At 43.2% G+C, this 23660-nt stretch overlaps 1 protein-coding gene across 1 annotated transcript in view; it reads right to left on the reverse strand.

Moving 5' to 3' along the window:
* The window catches only part of FANCD2 (FA complementation group D2), a 34639-nt gene extending 12041 nt beyond the window's left edge, over nt 1–22598 (reverse strand). Inside the window, exons 1-29 of the mRNA XM_058032009.1 lie at nt 22527–22598; nt 22232–22366; nt 21570–21637; nt 20761–20864; nt 20176–20239; nt 19353–19405; nt 17979–18057; nt 17160–17284; nt 15717–15804; nt 14670–14774; nt 13902–14002; nt 13303–13411; nt 12715–12750; nt 12155–12298; nt 11752–11886; nt 11322–11453; nt 10086–10193; nt 8115–8224; nt 7511–7571; nt 6699–6824; nt 5774–5847; nt 5545–5685; nt 4481–4581; nt 4061–4176; nt 3272–3380; nt 2689–2787; nt 1711–1820; nt 1361–1507; nt 129–245 (exon numbers count right to left, since the gene is read on the reverse strand). Coding sequence (XP_057887992.1) covers nt 129–245; nt 1361–1507; nt 1711–1820; nt 2689–2787; nt 3272–3380; nt 4061–4176; nt 4481–4581; nt 5545–5685; nt 5774–5847; nt 6699–6824; nt 7511–7571; nt 8115–8224; nt 10086–10193; nt 11322–11453; nt 11752–11886; nt 12155–12298; nt 12715–12750; nt 13303–13411; nt 13902–14002; nt 14670–14774; nt 15717–15804; nt 17160–17284; nt 17979–18057; nt 19353–19405; nt 20176–20239; nt 20761–20864; nt 21570–21637; nt 22232–22366; nt 22527–22593 — 2964 coding nt within the window. The 5' untranslated portion in view covers nt 22594–22598. The remainder of the gene's footprint in view (nt 1–128; nt 246–1360; nt 1508–1710; nt 1821–2688; nt 2788–3271; nt 3381–4060; nt 4177–4480; nt 4582–5544; nt 5686–5773; nt 5848–6698; nt 6825–7510; nt 7572–8114; nt 8225–10085; nt 10194–11321; nt 11454–11751; nt 11887–12154; nt 12299–12714; nt 12751–13302; nt 13412–13901; nt 14003–14669; nt 14775–15716; nt 15805–17159; nt 17285–17978; nt 18058–19352; nt 19406–20175; nt 20240–20760; nt 20865–21569; nt 21638–22231; nt 22367–22526) is intronic.
* Nucleotides 22599–23660: the final 1062 nt, after the last annotated feature.

Genomic DNA, 23660 nt, shown 5'->3' on the forward strand with positions numbered 1-23660 from the left:
TCTGGCACACAGCTGGGTGTCACACTTCCATTGAACTAACAAGTGAAGTAATTCTGAAAAACATTTCTCAGGAAGCCCCTGATGTGCTGTGCCTCAGCCCAGGACCCACAGCCTGCTGCTGCTCTTGCCTTTGGAAAGGGCACCCTCCTTGTGGAGCCCGAGGGCAGCACATGTTCCAGCTTCCAGCACAGGTCATCCAGAAGGAAGCAAAGCTCAGCAGGCCCCAGCTGCACAACTTCACGAGCCTGCAATTAAAAGAACAGTCAGTCCCAGGACCCAGATGTAGCTGTAGTGCCTTGAAGCTCAAGTTTACCCTGTTTCCAGTCATGACTCCTGGACTAGGTTAACCTCAGGAGGGACTTATTTGGTAGATGCTTGGTTTTATGCTCCCCCATGGCAGGGATGAGGCATTGGCTCTGGTTACTCAAAGCATGAAGCCATCCTGATGCTCTAAACAGCTGAGGCAATGTCAGTACAACTTAACAACTGAGAAAGAACAGATTTATATACATTGACATTGAAATAAGCTTCTAAAGATAAAAAGAGGTTTAAGCCCAGAGAGTCACAGAATTCACCAACTGAGTAACAGGCAAGAAGTATTTTGAAATAATGCCACATAGCCCAAGAGACTTGTCAAACAGCCTTCCAGCTGGCCTGTGACCTGCATGCACAGAGACAGCTGTCTGCAGGGACAGACCAGGCTGTGCTCCAGCCTGCCATGGCCTTCTCCCATCTCATGCATTTACTGACTCCAAAAGGAGACTCCAGATGGAGTCAGCCTGCCTACAAAGAGAGTATTAACAAAATTAAGCACATCTATTTTCCACAGCCATAGCAATACAGTTTTTACAAGCTCCCAGATGATACACAGCACCCTGCTCACTGAGAGCACCTCCATGACTTCAGTCCAACATTTGTGCTGTTCATGATTTCCTCATGCCTTGAGACATTTGAGTTTTTCAAATACAGGCTTTACTTTATGTCATAGATTCTTTTTGACAGGCAATACTTAGTGTATTTACCACCCTGTATCTTACCTGTGGTCAGTATTAAAGCCCCTTTCTTTCCATTAGGTCTATACATGTTGTACAGTATCTTTCACCTTTCATGCAATATTTATATTAGTTTGTTATTAACATTACTATATGACATGTCTGTTCTTCTCAGGAAAGTCTCTTTTTCTCAGTGCCTTGAAGTACTTGGGGCCAAATGCTCTCCTGGTCCCCAGCTCACAGCCCTGGGCCAACACATCTTAGCACCAGCCCGTTGTGCATTTCAGTGGAACAGGAAGGGCCAAGGTCCCTGAGAGAAGCCATTCCACAAAGCCTCATCAGTGTGGGCTTCAGGCTGCTCCACTCACCTCTGTGTGCATCTCTGTGTCCAGCACAGACTTTGTGAGCAGCCCACAGTGCAGCACAGTGAACACTTCGAGGTCCAGCTCTCGGAAGTACGGGCGGCAGCTCTGCAGCTGGGCCAGAGGATTTCCTGCCTCTCTGTCAGCAGCACTCTGAAAAGGAAATTGCAGGAGAATGGGTACTGCAGGGATAATTTACAAAATTAAGATGGGAGGCAGTTGCCAGAAAGCAGAACTGAACCACTGACTGTGATTAACTTTGGAAGGAACAACCCCTCTCTCAAAGCTTTTGTTTTTGCTTCCATGGCATCTTCCCTGTTCTGGCTTCCTTGCAGTGCCCAGGGCTGCACACCTACCTTGTCCAGCTCAGAGAGCTCAGTATCAGGCTGGATTCCCTCAGAACTGTCTTCTGCTTGAGAACGCTCTGCAGAGCCAGCTTTGCTGCCATCAGCCTTCTTTTTCCTTCCTTAAACACAAAAGCAACTTCAGACTCAAAGGTTGCACACTGTGCTCAACACTAGGAGCACTTGAATCAGCACAAAGAAAACATGGAGCACAGGTCCATAGATTAAGTGCTCCTTCAAAATACAGTATCTAAAGTGATGGATTCTCCTCTTGTCAAAACTTTCCTTCTGCCTCCAACATGCTCCTACATAACAGGCCCAGACCCTGCACAATGGGTTTGGCACAGGAGGGAAAGGCTGTTCTCATTGAATGGAATGTGAATTTTTGTCCACTTTGGCTTAAGGCAGACATGTTCCCAGGAAATGCTAATCTAAACTAGAAATAAATCTAATCTAGAAACAGAACTAGAGACAGGAAAAACAAAGCAAATCTGATTCAGCTTGAAAACTGAGAGGGGAGTTCTGTCTTCTCTGTGGGAGCTAGCAATGGGAAAGGATGAAGGAAAGATTTCCTTGTGCAGCAGAGCCATGCCAAGGTTCCCAGAACATTGGTGAGGTACAGCCTAAAGCTCAGGGGTTTACAAGGCAGCTCAAGCCACAGATTCAGTACCAGATGATGCCACAAACCCATCAAAGACAGAACTTGCTGCTGGAGTAGCAGAAAGTACTTTGGCTTGTGAAAGCAATCAATGAAAGCCCTGGATTTTCACTGTTAAATGCAGCAGCTCTCCCAAGGAGACAGACTATCCAACACCTATTTGGTGTAAGTTATTTTTCCATCTCCACTTCAGCTGCAACAGGAGTTGATGAGGTAAAATTTCCAGCTAGATGGACTTTGCCAAAAATTTAGTGCTTTAGGCACACACAAGTGCTATCTGCCAGCCAACCCCCATCACATCTGTTTGCTTAAACATTTTAAATCTTCTTTACCACCTCTTTTCCTGGCTGGACCAGCAGCATTCATGGATGGTGCAGCCTCCGGGGCCTCAGAGTCAAAAGTAGCTGGTGGTGGGACATAGCCAGGGGTTGCTGAAAGAGCCAAAATGTAGAAAATTGGGTTAATTCAACTCCTGAATGACAACATACAGGCCAGATACATATCTAAAGGAAGTATCATAAATTTCACTGTCCTGGGGAAAGTGTGGAGTGGTGAGGTAAGTGTAAGAATTTACCTGCAAAGGAGCAGTGAGCTGAAATAGCAGTGAGTGGGAAGCAGTGGAGCAGATCAGAGTGCCTGGGATCTGGGCAGGCTACTGGGAGATGGACAAGGTGTGTCTTGGGGGATCTGCTAAAGTTTGTGTGCTTGTGACTCTAGAATGTGTAATTTGTGGCTCCTCACTGAGGAAATGATTAAGAAGAGCAGTTTGGATTTGGACAAATTGAAAATTATAGCTGCCCATGCACAAACTTTTAAAACTGTAAAACTGCAGTGTGTGTTACCATTTGTTTCCTCCATTGATGTCTAAGGCAACCCCTGGTACAGGCCCAGAATGTACAAATGTTTCATACTCACCTGCCAAGCATTTTCCCAGCACATTCTGCAGCTCTGTGATGTTCTGTAATCGAGTTAAAACTTTCCCTTTCATCTCAGCATCCTGTTGCTGGCAGAAGGCATTTACAACCTAGAGACACAAACCAAGCTCACTCAGTCAGGGAGATTTGTACCCACTTTGCTTCTTTTTCTTTTCTGAATAACATTCTCAAGTCCTGAATAAATACACAACACAGCACAGGTGGCCTGTGTGACCAGGTTCACACTGCATGGACAAAGCTCTTCAGAAGTCCATAAGAACATGGATACAATTGGTGCAATCTAAAAAAAGCAAGAGGACAACACCTATAGATAAAATATTAATTGAACAAGAGGAATTAGCAGACAGCACATTGTCAGGTTCTGTGATACCTGTGGCTCTGAAGATCCCTTGGCATTTCCTAGGTCTGCCAGGAAAGAGGCAGTCCTGGGAGGGGAGCAGAAGGACCGGGAATGTGGAATTGCACCAAATCTGCCCTTCTCATGTTATGAGAATAACCACAGCAGGAAAAATCCCACTGACCAATACATTGTCCAGATCTGCATGAAGGCACTGCATTTTACTCTTCAGAGGTATAGAACAGAGAGTACAGAGCACTCCAAGAAAGGGAATTTACAGCCTCTCTGAAAGTGGAGCACAACCTTTCTGTTAGGTAAAAGACCACAACATTCCCTCCCCTCCACTTTCCCCTTTCCTGGCTGACCAACCCCTGCCCTCCTGGGCTTCCCTCATCCCTCCACCCCAGAAGCTGCAGACAAAGCTCTACTCACTTCCCGGAACCAGTTGAGAGCGTAGAACAGGAGTGAGCACAGAAATTCACGCTCCTGCTTGGACAGCGAGTCCAGCTTCCCTTCAACCTCCAGGTCAGTCAGGTACAGGGGACAACCTGGCACAGAGAAAGAAAAGTATAGGTAGGACTGTGTGCTACCCATGCTTTGGTTTTTGCATTTACCAGGCCTCTTACCACAGCCTGCCCCAATTCCAGTGGCTGTTTGGAGTAAGGCCCATCAGCCACTCCATCCCCAGACACAGCAACTGTCTCCCTGCCTCCCTTCCACTTTGTGGGCACAGAGCATCTCAGCCTCCTCACAAAATGCACAACCCCCCCTGCAGCTGGAGGAAATCTGTGCAGATCTGGCACAGGAGCAAGGCAGGCAGCCAGGCTCCTGTAACAAGTGCATTTCCCATACCTAGTAAGGCATCAATCTCCTCCAGGCTTCCACTGTTCTGCTCTGCAGTGTAGAGCCTCAGCAAGCGGAAACAGGGTGACAGACACAGGGGTGACACTGCCCTGGGGGAAAAAAGAAATGGAGTGGGTCTGATGTTTTATATAACTCCAGAATGCCCATCACTTTTCCACTATGTCCTTTGTCCTTCCCAGGCTACCTTGGCTATGCCTTCTATTTTGCTTCTTGCAAGTCCCAGCAACACAGAACAGAAATGCACCATGTTGGTTAGAAAAAAACTCCCACAAATTAATAACTGGTGATTACCAGTTTTCTGGAAAAGCATGTAAGAGCAGAAAAATGGCTGCAATGAACAAAAAATGGGGTCAGATTTACTTCTGGTGGAAATCAAAAGTTGAGTAACTCAGGAGGAACTCTAAGAAATTAGAGTTGTGTGCACAACACAGTTATAAGCAGTGGAGAAACCTTCTTCAATGTTTCAGTGTGCCACTGCTCCAGTTCTGAGTGATTAAAATTAACATTTTTCTAGAGATGCATGCAAAGTAGCTATATTTTCTCTCATTTTAAAATGATCATGTCTTTTTTAAAGAACAATTAAAATCTCAACAAAATCTTATGACAACAAATTACAAACTATGTGCATAAAATAAAAAAAAAGAGAGCCTTTTATAACCTTAACAAGTCTATGACTCTTATGATTCTTTTAATTTTGGCATGCTCCTGTTTACTTAAGATTTTTTTACATCTGAGAGGCTTCCTGTTCCATTTGCCAAAGACAATGCCCTGATTCTTGAGTTGAATTTCATTTTTGGCTGCATGTTTGTGGGTTTAGCACTGTCTGTCACCATGACACACCCAAGATTACCTAAACAGCCCAAGCCAGAACAGACTGCCAGCTCCCAGCCAGACTATGCCTCTAAACCTATCTGAGTATGTTTAACATCAAAAGGAGAAGAACACTGGAAATTTGTAAATTCTTTGACCAGCTCCTTATCAGACACCTGAAGGGCACAAATGGAAACCCTTCCTTCACCTTTGCAGCCATTCCACAGATAAGGGTCAAATACCTTTTACTCTGGTTATTTGCTCCAGCAGTGACCCTGCCAAGCTCACTCTGTGACACCAATGGCAAGAGGTTAATGGCAATTGCATCCTGACTTTGATCTTCATCCAGATTGTACAAGGACTTCACTGGGAACAAGAATGAACTGCAAGGAAAGACAGACAACATCTTGTTGGTGACTTCAGTTCTCAGTGACAGAAACACTACCCATGCTTTATTTGTGATTAGCATACCCATGCACTGAGGGGCTGAGATCCACCACAAAGTCACTGGGAAAATCCTCCACCAAACTCTTCCCAAACTCATCCTGTTATAAAAAAAGGAAAAGAAAACTTGCTCAGCAAAGGGGCTCAGTGAAGAAAGCTCCAGCAGCAGCAGTGGAAGATGCAGAAGATAAGGCCAAGCAAAAGTATCCTGGAACCATCACAGTAATGAAGCCCCATGGCCTGCAAGGAGAGCCAAGGGCTGCCTTTAGAGACAGAGCCAGGAAACATTGCTAAGTGTGCACAACCAATTTCTTCCCTGCTCTTTGACTGTGGGCTTGACTACAAGTTCCAGAGTGATGCAGAGAGACAGAGCAGCTGGCTGGAAGAGGAAAGCAGCCCACATGTAAAAGGAGCTCCTAGCAGGAAGAAAGAGTTGTCCAGAGGCCTTCACAAAACTCTTCCTATCACCATAAATACCATTTATTTATTCAATTATTACCATTAATGACTGTGGCTCTTCCAAGATCTTAGGGATCAGATAGTCTTAATAGTCTGACCCAGAAACCAATTCCCATACTAAGCTTAAAGTTCTTTCAAATTCTATTTTTGTCTATGAATAGGAACAGCACGCTCTCAGAAATGTCACTTAGTTTCCTTTAAAAGGCTTCCCCTTGTCATGTAAAATTGTCATATAAAATTGTCATGTAAAATTTCACAAAAAAGAAGCTGTTAAAGCACATGAGCACATTCCTGTTAATGAGGAATCTGCCACAATCAAAAAAAGCCCAGAGAGCTGAATGAGGATTTTGTATCTGACCAACCTCTCACAGAACAAAAGTTCCCAGCTAGAGTGAAATCCTCAAATTGACTCTATTTTGCCAATGTTTGAAAACTAACATTTTTCCTGAAGAATTCATGTAAGTGATTAAGTTCAAAATGCTCTGCAACATACTAGGAGCTGCAAGTCCAAATTGCCCTTCTGCTTCTCAATCAAACTGGCAAGTTCATCGTAGTACAGAGCCAAGACCTCTGGTGTTTGCTCACAGCAGAAACCCACAAGGTCCAGCAGGGTAGACAGCTGAAAGGAGAGAAAACAGTGCAGAAATGGGTAAGGCAAATGGATCCAGTTCAAGTTTTTACCTTCAGTCCTTTTTACATTAATTTACTGTGAGGCATATTCAAAGCTTCATCTCTAGAGTAACAACCCATGGTGAATATTCTTGAATAGACACAGACTTAAGAAGGAACATGGGCCTTTTAGTGTCCTCTGTCATGAAATAACAAAAGAGTCTGCCCAGGATCACTCTTACATAGACTGTCAGCAGAGAAGAAGGCTCTTTAACAGAACCTAAGGAAAAAGGCTGCTAGGCCAATCCTGTGGAACAGAACTACTTTGTCTGGATGGCAGGAAAGGCACAGCTACCAAAGCTGAGAGGATGGCCCTGGTCACCCTTGGCTCCCTGAAGCAGATTGTCCTGCTTCTCTCCTTTGTATTTGAAATAACAACTGGACAGAAGACTTTCACTAATGGCTGCAGTGCTGCTTGTTCTGGTGTAGCAGAGGCAACACCAGCAGGCACCTTTGTTTCTCCAAAACCATTTTTAATAGACTCTTGGCTCTGCAGTCAATGTACAAGAATCCCAGGCTCAGGAAAGCCAACTCCCTGACCCACGGAGTTTTTCAGCTAAGACTGCATTTCCAGTCACCCCTCCTTGCTGACCATGCCCTCCCTGTGTCCCACACTGCCATGTTCCTGGCACTCACCTGCTCATCACGCTCACTGTTCAGCTCTGGTCTCTCCAGTGAAGCAGCATCTCCTTCACTCCTGGAAGCAATTGATAGACTTGCTGTTGTGGCACAGGACTCAAGAGACAGCAAAACCCATCACACACACAAGGTTCTCTCTCCAGAAATCAGAGAATTAGACAATAAAAAGATTTCTTTGGAACACATTAGGAAAACACCTGGTGCTGTTTGGGACTTCTTCTCTTTTAGACTTCCCTGGACTCAAACACAGAGCACCTCAGGTTATTCAGCCTAGAGGCAGAAGCTGATCTGTAGTCAGTCTCCCAGTGTTCTATTTTTTTCCAAGCAACAGGTTGTGCAGTGTGGTCAAGGGATCCACAAATAGGCATTAACAAGGAATTTGGGATGCCTTTCAGAGCAGCAGCAGGTGAGCAGCACAGGCTGAAATATCAAACTGCACAGGCTGAAATATCAAACACCACAGTATGCAGAAGAGAGTTTTAAGATCCTGGATTTGCCCAAGACGTGCCTGAACTCAAAGGCAATGCCCTCTTGTCTTTCTTTCACTCCAGGCCTGAACTGAAAGCCATGTTCAATTCATCTTTGCTACATTTTCTCTCACCTTTTTAATGCCACACTGCCTATCATGGAAACAGCACCAATAATCCCCATTTGTTTGTGGTTGGGAACTGTGCTGGAGAGCCATTTCCTGATCACCATGTGCATATCATCCTGAAAAGAGACACAGACCATGTCATCACAGAGCTACCTGTGTCCATCACTCCCAGTTCTATTGGCATCTTCACTTAATGTCATCTCCAAGGGCTACAGAGGGATGGTGTACAAGGACTTTTGCTTAAGGAATGCACATTTCATTTATTATGAAAATACTGGTCTCAACTCCAAGTAAGGTTGTAAGCAGCATTAAAAGTGATTTGGTTTGACTTTGCTGTAACTACTACAAAGAACTACAACACAGACACAATTGCTCCAGATTTCAACCATAATTAATAGGAGAGTATGTTAAAAAACAAATGGTCTTGGAGCCTGTCACACCCAAAGAGCAGCTGCAGAGCTGCACTCCAAAACACTGTCAGCTTCAGGAGGCTGAGGGATGGAGCAGTTTGTGGTGAAGGCCCAAAGAGAATCTGTGCAGTGCAAGGAAAAATTCCTAATCTGCCTGCAGAGATCCTCATGTCTAAGAGGCATCAGCTTAGAAGAAAAGAACACTTAGAGAAGGCAGAGAGGAAGATGGCTCTCAGGTACTGATTTCTTTAGTGACCTACCCCTGGAGTCTTCAGTAACACTGAGGATAAGAGTCAAACTGCCAACCTTGGATCTTCACAGTTACAAACTCTCAGCTCAAACTAAATTCTAGACACTCCTCCCCTTCTTTTCACAACTTCTGAGGGTGACAGGCAGAACATCCTGATGGCAAGTCCTGCAGGGCTGCAAAGTCACACTGTGTTGCCAGGGCAATTTTCCCAAGTCACATGTAAGACTCAGGGTGGGAGGTGGGGAAATCATTGAGGAAACTAGATCAGAATGGAGCTAAACCTGCCACACAACTGGGAATTTTGGCAGTGAAGAGCTCCAATTTAACAGGGTAAGTGGGAAGGACAAAATGGCTACAGACATGCTATTTTACATGCCACAAACCAATCAGGAGAGGAAGAGCAGTTTTCCTTTATAGGCTCAAGTCAGCATGTGCAAACATAGCTACAATTACAAACTACACAGGGACTCAAAGAAAGACAAATAGTCCTAATTTCTAGAGCTGAACTTTATGAATGGGAAGATTTTAAACCCTAACATCTCTGTTGTGGAATAAATATCTCTGAATTATTTCTTTATCTGCTCTGCTCAAGGATTCAGAAATCCAGACAAAGGTACCACCACTGATATGCTGCAGCTGAGTCACACAAGGTATCCTGTGCAAGATGAAAGTGGATTTAGACAGACCAGGTCTGACAGCTTCTTGTGTTTAAACCAGAGGCACAAGAGGTGTGGAGTCTACCACTTCACACACTCTGCTCTGGGCACTTCAGCTCTTCTAACAAAAGAGTCTTTGTTGTCTCTGGTGTGCAGAATTTAAGTGGCTGAATCAATACAAACATCTCAGGGAGGAAGCTCAACTGTGCTTTCTGAAGGTTTCCAAGTGATGGAGGAACAGAGCTGTGCAAGGAGGCTGCTGAATTTACACATTTGCAAACCTTCAAGGCTCAGCTAGACAAAGCAACAATCAACATGACACCATGCTGGTGACAGTCCCACTTTGACTGGGAGGTTAGGTTAGGGACTACCATCAGCACCCTTCCTACAACATGTCTAACAACTCTGCCTTTCTCAAATGTGCAAGAGAAGGGGACCTTTCTGGGAAAGATGAGAGGCACAGTCACTGTGATAAGCCCTTGATATCAGGGTGGAAAGTCTAGAGCCACAAGCTGGTTTGCAGACACTTGAGGAGAAGAGAATTTTAAACTCAAGGCTATCCTGACATCAATCCCTGTTCATAGATGATGCCAGTATTTAGTTAACCTAGCAGAAGAACCAAGGCACAGATTGAACAACTTTCTGTTGTGTCTCTGCTCACCTGAATGTAGCTCCCTTCTTGCTTCTGGCTGAATGCTAAAGTGCTGAGGATGTAGAAAAGCTTCCGGATCTGGCATGGATTCAGTTTCTGTGTAGAGTCTAAAATGGTCTGGAAGAGAAGCCACAAAGTAGCTCAGAATATCAAGAATCCATTTCCATATTCTCAAAAACACATGAATTGTCAACCTCAGGGAAGATAATTACCTTTTTTGTACATGCATGAAAAAGCTACATTCAAATTAACCAAACATAAATGCCAGATTATTGCTCTGGCCTTACTTATGGGATTTCATTTTATCAGAGGCTGAATGGAAAGAATAACTTGGCTACAATAAGCATTTTAGGAGTGCTCAGGACAAGTGGCAGCTGTCAGTTTTCTATCACAGGTTTGGTCACAGGATTCAAATATTTGACAAGCAAGTAATTAAGCAAGTACTTTTCATTTAACAACCAACCAACTAAACAGCAAAAAGTATACACCTTTCTCACTACACCTTTCTCACAATGTATAATTAAATCACCAGGAGCACCAAAATATCAGAGAGGTGTGAGTATACCCACACCCACCCTCTTCAAGGGCTCTTAAACACAAGCTGTCCTTAAGCTACAAACCAACATGGATGGGGGAGTGTTCAAGGAAAGTATTGTTACATGCTTGCCTTACTGTTTAACTCTTCCTTCAATCTCCACTACTTTTGGAAATAGGCAACTCAGCAGGTCTGACCCTGCTTGTGACTCTTAGAATTCAGTAGCCCATATTTTTTCTCCCCACTGAGTACTTCTTTTAAATTTTAGGATATGTCTTTTTCCATCTCTGCAAGCAATTTTGTCTTAGGATTCAAATACTGGCTGAAGTACTGTCAGTCCTTCAACAGACAGAATGTGCAGTCCACAAAGGGGGCGAGTTTTTGCCAAGTTTTGAAATAGCTCATGTAAATAAAGACAACATTTCCATTGCAGACACCATTCCATGCCTGTAATTTAAGCATTGTCCAGTTAAAGGGAATTGTCTATCTCAATTTCCCCTGTCAAAAAATCATTCAGTCCTATCGTACAGCTCACACTTTGACAGCAGTTACCTTTCACTTCTGACCACTGCCTTTCTCCAGGCAGAAAACCTTTACAGGTACAAGTTTTTCCAATACCTGTATTTTGGAGAAGTACTGGCCTATTCTGGATCTGAGGCACAGTAGTGTAAGGGTCCCAAAATGTAGTACAAACCCAGAAAAGCAGATACCTTCACAAAGGTGGCATAGCGCATCAGCAGCGATGTGTGCAGCACCACCAAATCCGTGAGCACATCCAGAGAAATGTCCAGCTCTGTCTCACTTCCACTGCACACATGAGTCACCAGAGCACTCACAACCTCCTAAGGAAAAAGCCACCAAAAGAACCACAGTGAAATATCACCAGAAAAATGTCTGCCTTGCTCTGCTCATATGGACTACGTTGATCAAGTACAGATAATCACAGCAATCTTTGTGCTTGAAGTCACTTGCTATCACAGTCTTGCTGTGATTGTTCCCCATCTTCTTCTTGTCCTACTGTTTGGCACAGACCTCTCTCCAAAGGCTTCCAACTGCCTGAAACCCTGTCCCCAAAGGATTATGACATAAACTCTAGAACAAAGTGCAAACCTAAATCAGCTGCCATCCATCACACTGTACCTGCTGGCAGTAGGAGTCAAAGGCTGCAAAAGCTTGTTTGTACATGCAGCTGCCAAAGGAGACAACAGCTGGGTGTGCTGAGTGCAGAAATGTCTGAGCAAGGGCTAGGATTGAAGGGAAGAAGTCTTTGATAACCTGAAATACAGACACCATGAAAGAGGAGATTTATTGTTGCTTGTTTTCAACACATCCAATGCTGAGGAAAACTCAACTCCAAAAAACCACATGACAGTTACAACAGAGAACATGTGCCTTGGGACACTGATCTTGACTAAGAATTATAAAAGAGAAGTACATGAACATTACTGGAAAGGTATAAATAATGCAGCACAGGGCTAAATCATCATCTGACAAGATCTTTGAGAGATAAAAGAGAGAGTCCCAAAGCAGGATCAGCACTGACCGTTGCATGGTTTTGGAAGGCATTCTGCATCAGCTGTTCTGGCATGCAGCCCAGTCGGATTTTGCACCTCAAAACCTTCTCAGTTTGCTTCCTGTTCCTGGTGTTTGTAGAATGGATTAGCAGCAAAACTATCAGATCCAGAACCTTTTAGAGGAAATAACCACCACTCATTATGCTGAAATATTAAACAGTCCAGATAACTCCAAGTCAAAACTTGAAGTCCAAATTGAGAAGAAAAAAAGAGCTCAGAAAGTCCCAAGAGTTACAACTTAAATAAAACCTTATGAGTACAACAGTACAGAATTAAAGCAGGATTAACTCTGAATTAACTCTGTCCCTTAAGAAAAGGGACAGGGATGAACCTGAAGGAAGGGATGAACCAAGAGTTACAAGAAAATGGATGGCTGTTATACTTGGAACAAGTCCAACACCAAGAGAACCATCCATGAAACATCACCAGTAAGTTTCTGGTCCAAATTCAAATATCTCCTAATCTACAACCAAGAAGAAAGTCCTTGAGAAATCAAGAGAAGAGGACACTTACAGAGCAGAACTATTACCTTATGGTCAGACACAGATGTGCTGTTCTCAATAGCCTGAGAGGAAAAAAACCAAGCAAGCTGTTAGGTTACAGGACAATTCTATATTCCAAAACCAAATCACAAAAGGTAGACACCAGAAGTCTGTGACACCCTGCTCACAGATTTCTCTCCTCTACAGCAGGATACCCAAAGTCAGCAAACTGGATCCTCCCAACAACAGAGAATCCAGGAGGTATTAAAAAATAGCTGAAAACTGAGTTTGAACAAGGATATTCTCAAGTAATATGAGGCTTGAGAAAGGAACTGAGATATTGAGGACAAGAAACAGCCTCATGGTTTTCACTAAAATGCAATTTAAAATTAAATTTAACCTAATACCAGCTGATACTGATTTCTAGCAGGACATTTTCTAGCACCTTAAGGCCTCACATAGCTCAGTCTCAATATATGGTATACATTTTTCCTCTCTTGTAGAATGAAATCTGTATCAGTAAAATGAAGGGCTAAAATCTGTCTTTTAATACCACATTTGATTACAAGAAAAGCTCAGGCTCAATCAAGGAGCCCAAATAAATAAGGAAACAAGGACTGAAGTTTGTCTCTTACCTTAATCCATGCTTCAGAGACATCTTTCTGAAATCTCACAGCTAACTTGATGACATCAAAAAGTAGCTTCACACAGTTCTGGCTGGTGGTTACTTGGCTCATAGAAGAACTGCAAATCATCAGAAAAGAGGAGACTCAGTCCCTGCAAATACTGTCACAGAAGGAGCAAGGCAGCCCAGCAGTCACAGAGTAACTTAAAGCAGCCATTGTCCACAGGGAATGCTCTGGGAAAGAGAGGGAGTTTTCCAAGAGGATGGAACCAGAGGTTGCAGAATCAATGGAACACATACTGGAGGGAACTTAAAACAGATAAATTGGTAGCAATATTATTATAAATGAAGTTGCTTATCCCCATGCAGACATGGAGGCAGATGGTTCAAAAGGAACTACAGCCATGGCAGGGGAAGCTGGCTGGGCAAGGAGTAACACATGTATTGCATTAGCACCAAGCAGGAAGGAATAAATGTGTCCTTGCCTTTCCACAGGATAAATTAGGCTCATGTTTGTAGCCAATTGTGCCAGAGAGACCAAAAGAGGAACAGTTTAAGTTATCTTGCCTCATCCTACCTTTGGAGAATCAAGTAAACTTCTTAAAGTACCTGGCCTGGACTTGGCTTTTAATCTTCTTCTGGGAACTGTGAATCTGCAGGGGCAGAACACACGAGGACAGATCCAAGTTCTTCCGAAGATCAGAAATCACCTGTAAAGCACAAACCCATGCACAAATCACTGTGACAAATGAGGGAAGAACAGAAAAAGCTGAGGAAAATAAAATAATTTCCCATAATAACCCTAAAATTACAAATCAAAACTCATATATTTGTAAAGATTCACAAGTATTTAATCATGCCCAAATTTAATTTTTTTAACTCAGAAAATGAACCAGCAAAACTTTTCTCTTCACCTTTATGTCATACAAAAGACAGAGTTTTTCAAGACCTACTCTGTGAAATTCCCACCAATATCTGCTTTACATTACTGTGAACTGTATTTATTCTGTTTAGCAGCTGAGCAAGATACATGACAGCCTCAGGAACTCTGGGACATGCAAGTTTACCAATGTGACTGCTGTTCAAATGCAGTGCACCAGCACAGACTGGCTGCCATGTCATAGGCACAGTTTTTTACAGGGATCTCCCTGAAAGGTTTGGGCAGATCTCAAACCTCACTTGGCTTAGGCTGAGGCTTCCTCAACATATGAAACAAAGTGTGTCTGATAGCTCAGCAAGGTTGGCTTTGATCCCCGGCAATATTAAAATTTTACCTGAAAACATTAAAAACATACAGCTCTGTGTATGAAGCAACTTCCCTCTATTAAAACACACACTGGTGTGGAAATCATATTCATTATGAAAAAGATACTGTACCTCTACTGCATCTGCTGCCTTGACATTTTGGAGGATGAATTTTACTACTACAGGCAAATCTTCCAGTTTTACAGAAGGCACAATGGTCATGGCAGACTGTCTCACCTGAGGAGAGAGCAGCACTGCATCAGCTGGAAGACAACACTTCACAGAAACATAGTTATGCCAGTGGGAAGGAATCCTTGGAGACTACAGTTCAACCTTCTGCTCAGAGGAGGAATATGGTCAGTACCAGATCAGATTCACCTTGGCTTTGTTGAATCTTGAAGGATGGAGGAAGCCTCCAATCTCTGCCAGTTCTTTGATAATTTAAGTTAAGGCTGCAGACCTTAACTAGTTTTTCCAAATGTCCAACCTAAACCTCTTGCTGTGGCTACTGCCCCTTATCAGTCTTCAGCAGGAAGAGCTTGGTTCCACCATTTTGTAACTGGCTTTCAAAAGGGAAAAGCATGGAGGATGTGCAGCCTGCTATGCAGCACCAGCCTTTTGGCACTATGTAAAACACTATGTACTCAAATGAACCAATTTTATTTTATCCATAAGAAGCCCAACTCCAAAAAGTGCAGCAATGCAACATATCCAAAAGCACAATGTACATGATCATCTCTTCTCCTTTGTCAGCATTCTGCAGAGAAAATCTGTTTAATTATTTAATCACCAATCTGCCTTTCCTTAGAATATAACAGTCTAGTCTGGTCACTGTACTTAAAAAAGATGAGATATTGACAATAAGATTTAAGATAGGCAGCAAACAATTACTGCAGCAGGACAAAGTGCTTCTGCATTTGCTAAAACAGCTGTGATTGAAATTCCTGGCTGTTACAGCAGGCATTCAGAAAACTTCTCTCTGCTCTTCACTGAACCCCTCATACATGTTTCAAAAACCAGCTTTAGCTTCTGACCTCTTTCCAACTTCAGGAGCTCATGACTTTTGAAGGCCTACAGGAGTCAGATTTAGCAAAACACTGGGAATGAAGAAACAATTCCAGTTCTTGTGTTGCTAAGCAGGGGATGGGGTGTGCTGAAGTGCTCAGTAAATGCTCTCACCTCAGCCACAAGTTCTGCATCAAGATCCAGACGAGAAAGGGCATCCAGGATTGGCACTGTCAGCCGTCTGCCCTGCTTCAGCAGGCAGCTGATACACAGGGAAAAAGAAAACAAAGGGCCCTCTTAACAAAACCAAGAATGTATCTTTAGTGTATTGTATGATTCCAGTAGTTTTTGTGGCCACTGCAAAAAAAAATCTCTGAAACTGACAACATATGCCACTGGGATTATGGAAAATTTGTTCCCAAAATGATTACTCCTCATGTAAGAACTGCACCTGTCTTTAACAGCCTCATGGACTTTCCCAAAACTCATGTAATCATTCTTGGCTGGCCTCTGAGTTTCTTACAAACTTTCTTAAGTAAGAAGTTGTACTTAAATTTTGTTAGTTGAAAAACAGCTCATCTGCAGCATCCTGGTAACTGTGTTTGTGCTTCCTAACTCATTAGAAGTAATGAGCTGTTTTCTGCATCAGAAATAGGTAGAGGCTATGGAGAATATGGAAATAAGTATGCCCTGCTGATACTGTTTGGATCTCAGCTTTCAAAATACACAAACAGAGAAAAGAGAAGTCTGAGGAGTTTGATTAGCATAGGAAAAATGTGTGGAGTTTTTTTATCTAGAAGCTGAGGCAATAAACTGAGAATGAAAACAAAGTCACAATTTGAGAGGGTACAAGGAATAGGATGCACTGCTTGCAGTAATAATCTGCAAGTGATCCCAGGTTTGAAAAGGTGATTAACTCCAGCAGAAATGTAAGTGATCTGTGCAATAATAAGAATTAGAAACACTTAGACTACTCAAATTCTTGTGTAAAATGAATACATTTTTAAAGCAGACAGATGTAAGGACTAGCCTATGGCAGTGCTCCCTGGGAGGGTAACTCTGGGCATTAGGCTCCCCAGTTGTTTGGATCAGTAAATATGCTTGAGAAAAATATATAAAATAGCCAGAAAGTTCTGTTCCATGCAAACATTTACTGTGTTGTGGATCTGGTTTGTTTTTTTTTTTAATAAAAACCATGTTGATCCTTAGCACAGCAGAATCCAAGACAAATCAGAAGCTGTCAGTAGTAACAGCCAAGTGACTGACCATAGACTATCGAGCAGAAGTAGTGACTACTTAACTGGATGCCACCTGTGCTGCCTCCAGGTAGTCAAGAGTTTAATCATAATTTAGATAAAAGCAGTTTTGGAGCATTGTCTAAATGCAATGTCTTTTGCTGGATTGCCTGTGCTGTCTTTAGGAGCACAACAGTACAAATGGAATGTCCCAAGACAGTGCTGGGTGTCCCCAGATGCTGCAGTTAACAGGAACACAGTGCTGTCCTAATACTTCAGTCAGCCCTAGAGTAACCTGCATTAAGGCATCCTGTCCTTTTCTGCTAAATGCCAGGGGGAAAAAACAAAACAAAACAAACCCTCCCAACCAAATCATCCATACCTGAGCTCTCTGGCAACCTCACTTTGCTGGGAATCCTCCAGGATCTCAGGCAAACTGGTGATAATATCGTGCTGGATTGGTACTGGAGAGACACTGACCATCTGCATTAACTTCCTGACCAGATCCTGCAGACAACAGGAGCACTGCTGAAATGCACAAATCTCTCAGCACAACAATATTATGTATCTAAGGTCCCTCAGTCCAACATCTGCTTGAGTTTGTGCCAACTGTCCCCTAACTCGTTGTCCTGCTGACATCATGAAGCAGAGCAGAGATTTTTGTGGGAAAAGGATATTTTACAGCTAGGATATAATGATCTTGGTGAGCAGAGGAAACTGGGAAACACAACAAGCTTCCCAGTGTTTAGTACTCCGGTAGAGAGTAACCCACAGAGACCAACTGACTTAGGGAAAGAAGGGAAAGAATTACCAGAACAAGAACAGAGAATTCATCCCCACACACTTGCAAGTATCCAGTACCTTGTCAAAATTAAACAAGAGGGGACTGTAACTTCCTGCCAACAACTTTAAAATGGGGCCATCTGTGTAATACACATGCACAGATATAAATTTCTGTAAAAGAAGACTCAGACCAAGGAAAGAAGAAAAAAAAAATAGTAACAAAAAATAGTAAAAGATGTTCAGATGTAACTCAAGGCAAACATAACAAAACAGAAAAAATTAAATCTCTCCTTCAGCATGTAAATACAAGAACAAGATCAGTTCTCATCAGCACAATAATTCAATCTAATCCCACCTGAGAGGCATTCTAGAAGTTGTTTGGAAAAAGCATCTGTGTGACTGCACCTCTGGCACCCACCTGGCTGTCAAGGAGCCTGTCAAGCCACTTGAACTGATTGATGATGAGCCAGGGGAAATTTGTTCCAAAGGTGCCCACACTGGAACGGCAGAAAAGGATACACAGCTTAGTCACACCTCCAGAGTCCAGAGCTCTGCTGCTGGGCAGCAAGAACAACTGACCCCATTCTTAACTGGTCACTAATACACAGAAAGGACTTCACTCTTCTTACAATTTGATAGGAGACAAACGTAACAATATCCATTTTCCAGAATTCCCAAAGGATTCACGGCACAATTAACAGCTTATCACTTTTACATCCAAGATCCTTTAGAATTCTTGGGTGAAAACAGTTCAGACCTTGTGACTGTCTATGTTAAACCCTCCTCAAACAAGATTTCAGTCTGAGACAATTTCTTCCCTGTGCAGCATTTGTATGCTGTATTTCAACACTGGAACAAAAGTTGCAGCAGGAACAGCCTCAGCTCCTTTCTGCCCCTTGGCCTGCCCCACTAACTCTGCAGGGAGCATCCAGGGCACAGGGAGAAGAGATGAAAAGAAAGAAAATAGTATCTATATCTTGGGGCTGACATGCAGCACCCAATTTTACTCAGACTTTGGGAACATCAAGGAATCACTGTTAATTCTGTCCCCCCAACTACTCTTCTCCACTTTGAAACGTGTGGGTTCTCCCAGAGGTCTTTGTGAAACAGAAGAACTCCACATGACTGCAGTGAAGGGTTAAACATTTGGACATTTTTTGGACTACACCCCTGTGCAGCATTTGTATCCTGTATTTCAGCACTGGAACAAAAACTGCAGCAGGAACAGCCTCAGCTCCTTTCTGCCCCTTGGCCTGCCCCACTAACTCTGCAGGGAGCATCCAGGGCACAGGAAGAAGAGATGGAGTGGCCAAGTCTTGCCTGTGTTACACCTCAAGATCTCTCACTCCACTGTGGTGTTCTACATTCAAAAACCAAGAGATGATCTTTCAATTTCCCTAGTTTGAACACAACTTGGGATTTTAAAAGGAGATTTGTTTGCATCTCCCAGCTTCCTAAACTCTGCCAGCAGGCATTTCCATCTTTTTTTAAATGATGACACACTCTCTAGTTCCTCTGCTGAAATAATTCCTCAGCTTGTGTCAGTAGCTGTGAAAAGCACAATCAATCAGTGCACAATGTCTGCATTTCACCTTCTTGAAATCTGTCTTCTGCTCTATGGACTCACCAATTTATGGTACCTCACAGATTATTTTACACAGGTATGAAAAAAAACCCCACATCAGTGCAAACTGCCAGCCAGGTAAACTTGAAGTACAGCTAAAGTCAAACAGCTGGTGATTGTCCAAAAGAAATTTCATTTCAAGGCAGAGAGAAGCCAGTTTATACTCACATGTCAAAAAAGAATTCAGGGATCTTTTCCAACAACAGTGTTATGACAGCAGGCTAAAAAAAGGAAAAAAACAATGGTAAAAGGCAATGTTAGGGTGATTTACTGGTTGTGCTGTGGTACTGCCACCAAAACTGACCTTTCAGAAAAGATGAAATACACACAGAGAATGAAATGCTTGAAAGGCTCAATAAAGCATTGCCTGTATAAGAAATCTCTTGCCTAATGCCAGAAATGAGGCACACAGCCTAAGAAGTGAAAACCACTTTTCAGAGGGTAGTATAAACTACCCACATAACCCAGCAGAATATGGCCATAAGGGCAGGATGTACAATTCCTCTGGGTTAATTAATCTCTTTTTCTCAGACCCTGAGCTGCTCTTCACCACTCAGAAAATTAAAGCACCAATTTTAGATAAGTTTGAAAACAGTGCTCAGCTCTAGCCCTTAAAGATTCTCCACAGTGGAAGTGGTTATATCTCATCAGAATTTCCTGTGGTTGACCTGAGCCATCTCATTCTGCCCCTGTTCGCCTTTGAGGAGAGTCTGGCTCTGTGCTCCCTACACCTTGCAACCAGGTATTTGAAGACCATGAAATTTCCTTTAATCTTCTTTTAAAACTGAACAAACCCAGTTCCCTCTGTCTCTGCTTGTCTGCCATGTGTCTCAGGCCCTAAGCATCTTTGTGTCCCTGCAACAACAAACTGGACACTATTCCAGATGCAGTCTCACCTGCCTCAAAACCAGCTCTATTAATCCTTTACTTAAGTAAGCAAAATGTTCCCTACAATCAAAACATTGTAAAGAGCAAGGTAAGGTTCCCATACCTGTAAGATCTTAATCCCAAGAAGCAGTTTAATGAGGCTTTCACAATATGAGTGCACCAGATTCCTGCAAGATGAAAGATTCCACCACAGTTGTGTCAAAAACATGCTGGGAGAAGAGGCTGTAACTCTTCCCATTACTGTTTTCTTTTAAAAACTACATACAATGACTTAAGGTAGCACATGGCAATCACAGACACATAAAAAGATTTACAACTGCACTTTAGCTCTGAACCAGCTCACTTTCTACAGGATTAAAAATGTGAAAGTCTGTGGTGAAGCTGTATCTCCTGGGGAAAAAAAAAAAATCTTAAAAAGGAATTGACCTCCACCAGCCCTGGCAAATTTTTTTCACAGTATTTGGTTGTTGCCATAAAATGCTATAGAATCCAATGTGTGCCATGGCCAGGCAGTAAATTCTGACACTTAACACTCTAAACTCCCTGCTAATTAACAGCAATTGATTACACCAGCCATGCTGCCTTGGTGTGCACCAGCTGGAGCCTTTAGCTGCACCCTGGTCAATGTCCCAGCACATCTCCAGAGACTGGCTCTGACTGAGGGGAAGGCAAAATTCATTTTCTCTACCTGGACCCCTCAGTCCGTACAGGAGTGCAGGGCAAGAGGCAGTTCTTGAACTGGTTCCTGTCCTTGATGTGAGACTCCAGGCCACTGATGAACTGCTTCACCACCTGCAAAGCAGAGAGAAGTTATCCACCCTGAAGGGACACCCCAGTCAGCTGCTGTCCTTTAGGATGCAATTTGCAAGCAGATGATGAGAACCAGGGAGAGCTAATCTGGGAACTGCAGACAGAAACTGTGGTGGAAGGAATGCTGGATAATAAATGAATGCTAGTCTAGACCATTTCCAGAGGAAACAGTGATTGCTCTGCAAAGCAACTCTAAAGTAAGTGTCTCACATTTTACTTTGATTTAAGAAGACTTTGCCTTTCTTCCTGTTCAGCTGAGATAATGTGACAAGGCCTACACCCAAAAAACATTTGCAATCAAGTCATTTGCCTCAGGACTTTCACCTGGACTTGGTGTCTGGGGAGGAGCACCACATCATGGCAGTGTCAATGCTGCCAGCTCCCACCCAACAGAAAACCAAACCCAGCTCCCACCAGAGAGCTATGCAAGTGATTTTTCTGCTCTAAGAGTCTTTGTCTATTGAATAATATTGCCAATGAAAATTACTTTGACAGTCAGAAAAACCGTGGGACTAAAAGGCTGGAACAGCAACACTAAGAGAACTGGAAAATGTGAACCACAGAAATCCAGGACAAGCTGCTGTGTTGCACACTTCTGTCTGGGCCTAGCAGGGACAGGCAGATGCATTTGCATATTTTCCTACTCAGCAAGCAGCTTTAAAGGTGGCTCCTGCCAGAGTTACTTACAGCTGGGTAAGTAGGGTGCTTCTCCAGGGCCAGGCAGAGCTTCTTCTGAAAAGCTATTTGATCAACAGCTGAGGAGACAGTTTAGAAAGGAAATAAAGAATGAGACACAGTCTGTCCATACAACATCCTAACAGCTACACCAAGTACAAGCTCTCAAGCCCATCCACCAACATTCTGCATTTGCTCTATTGAGAAGTGCAGTTGGCAGAAGCCTGAGTGGCATCAGCCCTTGTGCTTTCTCTAGTCAGGGCTGAGAGCAGCATTGAAACACTGAATACAGGCTCCCTGAAGGCACTGCCTGAAATGCAAGGCAACAATGCCATGTTTGCTTCCCCATTTCAGAGCTCCTGCCTCTGTAATTCAACACTGTAATCACAGATGCAGTCTAATACTTTTCTATGTACCTCCAATAATCTTTCAGAAGTCTTTAGACTTAACAGGTATACACCCAAAGAGGTGGAATAATGAGTTTAGGTGCTGCACTGAATTCAGCAGGAGCAAGAGGTATATAACAAATAAGAGGCCAAATGAAGGTTTGCTGGAATTTTGAAACAAGCTGGCTCAAGCACTTTTGTGCTGCAAGTAAAACACATCATTGCTTTGTACTATCTATCCTTGCAGGTTTTGATCTGAAGCAGAAACAGCAAATGATGAACTCATACCTATTTCATTCTGTCCCTCCCCAGCTTTCAGCACAATTCCTGATGTCCTGAGGAGCTCTTCAAAGACTCCCTCATTCTCCAATCCACAGAAGGCAGAGGCATTTTCCTTATCAGAACTCCGTGACTTCTTAGTTTCTGAGAAAACAACACATGCTACATCAAATACAAAAAAAAATCAGCAGTTTCATTAACAATCAGCATTATCAGAACTGCCATTTTGGCCTTGCCCCTGCTTGGGAGCTGCTGCCTCTATTAATGGGTCTCCACTCCACTAAAATGATACCCAGGCACCTACTTGCCAAGTCTGTATTGCAGCTCTCTTCAGAAGCATCAACTTTGGACAATTTCCTTTTTGAAACCATGGTAACAAAACCTTTGTTGCTGCCTAAAAAAAATGCAGGAAAAAGACAAATGTTTCATTAATCTCTTTTTTAAGCAGATCTAGGATGTGAATAGAAAAAGGGAACATGATACAAATTGAGAGTGCTCAAAGAAAGACAGATTGCCTGGGTAACCAATATCACACCACATTTTTCTACTGTGCAGGTTGAAATTTTAGAGCTTGTCATATTTCAATAGCACAATACATTCCTTTTTCTAAAATTCAGTTCCTCATAAAACAAGGCTTGGTCTTTCATTCAGGCAAATTAAATGGCAAATTAAAGTGAGCAACTATGACGACCCAGATTGCATCCACTGAGCTAAAGTCAAGCTCTACCCAAGACAAAGCAACAAAGGATTCACAGATGGGTGTTCATGGGCCCAAACACATTAAGTGATCCTGTTCATGCCCCTAACCACGAGTCACAGCCAGTGAGCTCTGTCAGCACAAACCTCCATCTCACCACCCTCTTTTGGGGGGTGGCAACAATTAAAAAGAAAAATAAACTCAACTCACCTTTAAAACTTAAAGGTTATGAAAAAAAGATGTGTGTGCATCTCATGCTAAATTTCAGCTGCTTGGCAGAGGCTGGTAAAATGACTTATTTGAAATACCAGCATGGAAGTGGAACAGTTTAAAAACAAAAGTGCAATGAGCCTTTCACAGCTGTTTGAGGTGTATAAATATCTGAAAGATGGGCGCCAAAGCGATGGTGCCCGACTCTCTTCAGTGGTGCCCAGTGACAGGATAAGGAGCAATGGCCAAAACTAAAACACAAGAAGTTTCATTTCAACATGACCAAAATCTTCTTCAGTTTGTGGACGGCAGAGCACTGGAACAGCTGCCCGGGGAAGGCACGCCCAGGCATGCCCAGGGAAGGACTCTCCCTCCCTGCGGACACTCCCAACGCACCCTGCCCCGCTCCTGTGTCACCTGCCTTGGGTGTCCCTGCCTCGGCAGGGGCTGCCCTGCCTGATCCCCAGAGCTCCCTTCCAGCCCCACCGCTGCTGGGATGGTGTTCTGGGTGCGAGGCGCAGCCTGACAGCC

This window comes from Melospiza georgiana, chromosome 11 (genome assembly GCF_028018845.1).
Source record: "Melospiza georgiana isolate bMelGeo1 chromosome 11, bMelGeo1.pri, whole genome shotgun sequence".
Classification (NCBI taxonomy): Eukaryota; Metazoa; Chordata; class Aves; order Passeriformes; family Passerellidae; genus Melospiza; species Melospiza georgiana.